This window comes from Acanthamoeba castellanii (genome assembly GCF_000313135.1).
Source record: "Acanthamoeba castellanii str. Neff unplaced genomic scaffold scf7180000084609, whole genome shotgun sequence".
Taxonomy (NCBI): domain Eukaryota; phylum Discosea; order Longamoebia; family Acanthamoebidae; genus Acanthamoeba; species Acanthamoeba castellanii.
Window position 1 is genome coordinate 6,780 of NW_004457335.1, and position 5,685 is coordinate 12,464.

General features: G+C 56.3%; 2 protein-coding genes across 2 annotated transcripts; both read left to right on the plus strand.

Annotated features, from left to right (window-relative positions):
- Nucleotides 1-15: 15 nt before the first annotated feature.
- Nucleotides 16-712, plus strand: ACA1_075730 (uncharacterized protein; the record flags this gene model as incomplete). Its single annotated transcript, XM_004335699.1, has 3 exons — nt 16-119; nt 193-467; nt 534-712. The coding sequence occupies 3 exons, from the start codon at nt 16-18 to the stop codon at nt 710-712; spliced, it is 558 nt and encodes a 185-aa protein (XP_004335747.1).
- A 63-nt stretch (nt 713-775) lies between these two features.
- ACA1_075740 (tetratricopeptide repeat domain containing protein) lies at nt 776-5,572 on the plus strand (the record flags this gene model as incomplete). The annotated part of the gene is given in 21 exon segments (XM_004335700.1): nt 776-882; nt 1,102-1,215; nt 1,239-1,416; nt 1,434-1,610; nt 1,722-1,791; nt 1,980-2,076; nt 2,141-2,258; nt 2,562-2,624; nt 2,744-2,929; nt 3,007-3,088; nt 3,195-3,286; nt 3,352-3,552; nt 3,662-3,911; nt 3,985-4,078; nt 4,247-4,331; nt 4,425-4,536; nt 4,654-4,763; nt 4,859-4,959; nt 5,097-5,203; nt 5,306-5,399; nt 5,497-5,572. 21 exon segments carry the CDS (start codon nt 776-778, stop codon nt 5,570-5,572), a joined length of 2,514 nt encoding a protein of 837 aa, XP_004335748.1.
- Between the last annotated feature and the right edge of the window lie 113 nt (nt 5,573-5,685).

The following is a 5,685-nucleotide window of genomic DNA, read 5'->3' on the forward strand; positions in this document are numbered from 1 at the left end:
ATGGGCTGGGGCACGATGCGCATCCAGGCCAAGCACGCACACATCAGCACCGCTCCCGACCAGTTGTCCAACTTCTTCCTCAAGCTCGTGGTCCACCGCAAGTACTTTACCTACTCGGCGTGTGCGGTCGTGTGTGCGGTCGCGTGTGTGCTGTGTGGGCGTAACACTCAACTAAAACCTACGCCTGGGCAGCGCGGAGGCCGAGGCGTGGAAGGCGCGCGAGGAGTCGGAGACACGCCAGACGGAGGCGGAGTCGAGCGAAGTGGAGAAAGGCGCCGCGCACGAGAGGCGAGAGTCGCGGGCTGACGAGGCGACGTCAACGAGAGTCGCCAGCAAGCGATCGCCGGTGTGCGTCATGAGCGCGGGCTACATCACGGGATTCATCAACGAGTGTCTGAGCGCAAGCCAGGGCGACAAAGCCCCGGTCACCCAGCTCAGCGCGCTCGAAGTTGGATGCTCTGCGCTTGGTACACAACATACGACACACACGACACACACCGTGGCACGTACTCACGCCAACGCTTGATGCATAGCGGGGCACGGAAGCTGCACGTTCATCGTGGCGCCGCGGGAGGGCCTGAGCCAGAGCGCGCAGCAGTTCCTGGACCGTTCCAAGAAGAAGCGAAGCTATTGCGGACATCCGCAGCTGCGGCTCCATCTCACCGCACCCGCCGCACCACCGCCTTCTCGCCCGACCAAGAAGCCAGCGTAGTGGTTGGTGGTGCGAAAGAAAGAAAGTAAAAAGAAAATTGTTTTTCCTTGTTCGCCTTGCGAGATGAAGGTGTACCTCCACTTCGAGGGCAGCGGGCTGCCCGAGTACACGCTCATCCTGACGCTGGCCAACGATGCACCGGACACCTTTAGCGACCTTTTAGACGTGCGGTTCGCTCGATCATTTAATCAATATTGATATCAATCAGATCTGATTTAATTGATGTATTGTGCAGAAATTCGTGGTGGCGTACAACAAGCGGCACGCACCGGCAGGGCACTCACTACCTCCCTCACTCGCCGTGATGAACGAAAAGTACGCCATAATTTTATTTCTTTTATGTTCTTTTTAATCATGTTATCTTGCTCTGCCCACCTGCGGTACCACAGGAAGCGGCAGTACAAGCAAGACGCACGAGTGGTCAAGTCTGTTGACGACCGAGCCGACCTCTACGTCGTCGCTCTGGCCTCCTCGCCACCAGCCACTTCCGCGACCCCGTCGAAGTCTGCCGCTCCTGCACCATCAGCCCCGACTGCCGCCTCGCCTTCGTCCACTACTACTCCCGCTACTACGTCCACGTCCACGTCTACTTCTACTTCGTCCTCTTCGTCGTCTTCCTCTTCATCAACGCCGTCCGCCGCGTCGTCCGATCCGACCGCGCTCATGTCCGCCTTGCGGCTCTCGGCGTTGAATGCTACTCACGGGTACGTTCCGTCTCGAGGCGCTGACCGTCACTTCCACGCGCGTTGACTCCGTACACAGGTGCAGCGACGACGTGGTGGCGCCTGCCCTGCCGGACCCGCTCGACTCGAGCACGGCCGCCAATCCCGCCGTGCGGCAGTACATCGAACATTCGTTAGCCATCGCCGAGCAATCGCGCCAGAAGGGCAACTATAGAGTACCGCCCACTCGGCTTCTGGTCTTCTTGTTCGCTTCTTTTATATTTTACTCTGCCGTGCGTCGTGTGTCGTGTGTCGTGTGTGCCTCTGTGTGCGGTTGTTGGCTACAGCACGCGGTTTCCATATTCGAGCAAGTGCTGGCTCTTATTCCAAACCAGAAGATGTGCCTCTTGCAATTGGGTGCGTCCACTTCATTCCCTATGTTGTTTGTTTGTTTGCTTGCGCTTGCTTGCGCTTGCTTGCGCTTGCTTGGTTGTTTGTTTGTTTGTTTGTTTGTTTGTTTGTTTGTTTGTTTGTTTGTTTGTTTGTTTGCGTCCGTGTGGTCCACAAACGCCACAGTGTTTTGCTCACGCACAGCTGGTGTGCAGGCAAGATATGGCTAAGCGTCAAGAATTACGACAAGGCCCTGCCGTACTTGATGCGTGGCGTCGAGGTCCATTCACTGGACCCCGAGTTCCACTCTACGTACGTACGCCCAACCACTCCATTTTGCGCAGTTCTTGTGCCGTCATTTACGATTTTAACGCAGGCTCGGCGACTGCCTCTACGCCTCTGAAGCTTACGCGGAAGCGCTCCAATGTTACTTGAATGCCTTGGCCACCGCGAAGAAGGCTGGTCAGTCGCCGTCGGCCCTCAACAAATTCAAGGTATGCGCACGAATTTTGTATATCCCCTCCGCCCCTCCGCCCCTCCGCCCCTCCGCCCCTCCGCCCCTCCGCCCCTCCGCCCCTCCGCCCCTCCGCCCCTCCGCCCCTCCGCCCCTCCGCCCCTCCGCCCCCTCCGCCCTCCCGCCCCCTCCCGCCCTCCGCCCTCCGCCCTCCGCCCTCCGCCCTCCCGCACTTCCGCCTCCGCCCTCCGCCCCTCCCCGCATTCCGCCTCCGCCCTCCGCCTCCGCCCTCAACCGAGTAAATGATCATATTAATCATTTCTTTTTCCCCATGACAATGCAGGTCCTTGCTGGCCGGGCAATGTACGGTGCCGGTCAAAAGGACAGCGCTGTGCAGATCTACACAGTACGAGAGCTCTCTCACCATCGGATCACGATGGCGACACGAACTATTTCTTTTCTATTTTCTGTTATTGTCTATTTTCTCTCGAAGTCTGACGACATAATAATTATCCAATCATGCAGAGCATACTCAAGGAGGACGAAAACGAAGACGACGCGCTGGTGGAGTACGGGAAGGCACTGGTGGAGGTCGACAAGAGAACCGACGCCCTGCACGTCTTCCTGCGCGTGTTGGTGCACAAGCCCGATCACGTGGAGACGCGGCAGCAGATCACCCACATTCTTCGCGGGGAGGGAGGCGTCGAGATGGTTCGTACTATTGGAATTGTTGACCGTTGGTGGCCATCAGTGCTGATGCATCAGTGTTGTGGTGGCGACGCTTACAGTTGGCTCAAGAGCTGGCCGCCGTTCCTGCGTCTGCGGCCGCTGCTTTCGGTTTCCTAGCGACAGTCATCAAAGACTATGGCGGTACTGCTTATTTCTCGACTCTACGCGGCTGCTTCTGATCACTTACCCTCTTCTCTTCACCACGCAACACACACACACGCACACACGCACACGACCGCACACACAGCCGTTCATGAGTCAACCCAGCTGTACCTCAAAGCGCTGGCCCTGAAGCCCCAATCTTCTTCATATGCCCTCAATCTGATCCACGGTTTGGAGGTAAACCAATGCAACGCAACGCAACACGCAACGCAATATTGACATGTGGTCTGCGCGTCGACTAGGTGTTGAACCAATACCAGCGAGCGTTCGACGAGGTGAAGGCGTTCTGCAAGGCTAACGCGCAGATGACGCTCGTGTCGGACGACGTGTCGACACTTTCCTGTGCGGACATCTTGCGCGCCATCGCCGACGTCGAGGACCTGCTCGAGCATTCGGGGCGGCATCAGGAGATGCAGAGACACGGAAGAGACAAGATTAGCAAAGTACGTAACTTGATGATTGTTGAGTGTTTTTGTACAGATGCTAATTCGGTGTCGCAAACGTTTTCTTTGGTGTGTGTGTGTGTGTTGTGTGTTGTGCGTGTGTCTACAGAATCAACGCAAGAAACAAAACAAGGCGAAGTCCAATGCTGGCGCAGAGAAAAACCCCGAAGAGTCCGCTGACGGCGACAGTAACAAAGAGGAGGCGGAGAAAGAAACACCGGAGAAGAAGAGCGGCGGTGGACCTAAGCGACCATACAGTGCGGAGGAGCTCGATCTGCTGGCCTTCTTCTGCACGCTGGCCAAGATCGTCTTCATCGTGGGCGCGCTCGATCTGGTCCAGGCCCTCGTCAAGCTCATAGGTGCGCATTGTGCCCTCACTCACATCGCTCGTGCGCGGCCGTTAGTCGACTCATTGAACTCGTTCACCACCAGAGCCCGTGCGCGAGGGACGCGAACTGCACACCACCACGATCCGCAACGAACTCGCCTACTACTGCTGCATCGCCCAGCTAATGGGTTACCACAAGTACACTACACACGACACGACCAACGACACGACCAACGACACGACCAACGACACGACACGACACGACCAACGACACGACACGACCAACGACACGGCACGGCACGACCAACGACACGACCAACGACACGACACACGGCGAATAAATTTAATGCAATTCTTTATTGCCAGGCTTCCGCTTAAGGACAACCGCCCGCTCTACGTGGCCGGCGACAGCCACAGCATGGCCACGGCCTGGCACACACTCAACATCAAGGTACATGCCCGATTGTGTGGACCTACCCTCACGCAGCGTGTTTTTGTTCTTCCACAAACTAACTGACGCACTTATCAAATTAATTGGCGCCAGGGCGAGGAGCGGCTGCTCAAGCCCATGCTGGTCACGGGCCTCAAGATGTGGCACCTGAGGCCCGAGAGCGTGTTCTTCCCCAAGAACAATTTCTACAACGTCGTGTCCACCAGTACGCAACACACTCTCTCTTGTGTGTGTGTGTGTGTGTGTGTGGTGAGTTGCGTGTTGCGTGTTGCGTGTTGTTTTCTCTGGGAGTGTGCTGACTAGACGTGCCGCGTATGCACAGTACCTCCGCATTCAGACGTAGTTTTCCTGTTCGGCGAGATCGACTGCCGTGAAGGGCTCATCGTCTCCGTTGAGAAGTGCCGCTACCGCGACCTCAAGGAGGGCGCACAGGTACAGCGATACGTTATTTCTTCGCGCAATTTTTATTATGTGGCATGATGATGGGAGTTGAAGCTGGCGCTGTGGCGCGTTGCGTGCACCTGCAGGTCACGATTCAAATATTTATCAACGTGTTGAAGGAGCTGAGGCAAAAGTACAAGTGGAACATCTACATTCACCCCGTCGTGCCCGTCCTCAACGAAACCAGGTACGCCCCCCCTTCGATATTGTTTCCATGCCTTATTAGTATTACCTTTATTTATTATTCATATTATTATTTATGTATTTCTCCTCATTATTTACATTGATTGTTTGATGTTAATAACGTAATAATTCCGAAAAAAGAAACATCGTTAAGCAGTTCAACGAGGTGTACAAGGAGCACGTCATGCGAACGCCCGGCCTTCATTGGCTCGACTTCTTCGGCGACCTTCTCACACCCGACGGCACCGGTACGATCGACTAGTTTTGTGGTCACGCGCATCTGTGATTTCTTCTCCTCCTCCTCCTCCTCACTTCACGTGTTGAACTCAACTACGGCGATTTTCCACCAGGTTTCAATACGGCCTACGAGTTGGACGGCACGCACATGAACCCGACCTACCTCCCGCTCCTGGAAAAGGCCATGAACGCCACCCTGGGGCCGCAGTAAGCAGCATTCCCCCAACAAACCGGTTCAACCACACTCTATGCGCACACGACACACGACACACACGGCACACGCTTGCGTGATGGAGTGCAACAGGGCTTCTGCGATTCGAAGGCTCATGTGCGTGGGTCACTCCTCGAGCGAGACGCAGACGGACTTGTGCTCCAGGTAGTTGTGGAGGCCCTCCTCGCCCAGCTCGCGCCCGATGCCGGACTCCTTCCACCCGCCGAACGGCAGCGCCGCGTCCAGTACGTTGTAGCCTGTTGTCCGTTTTTTTGTCGACAC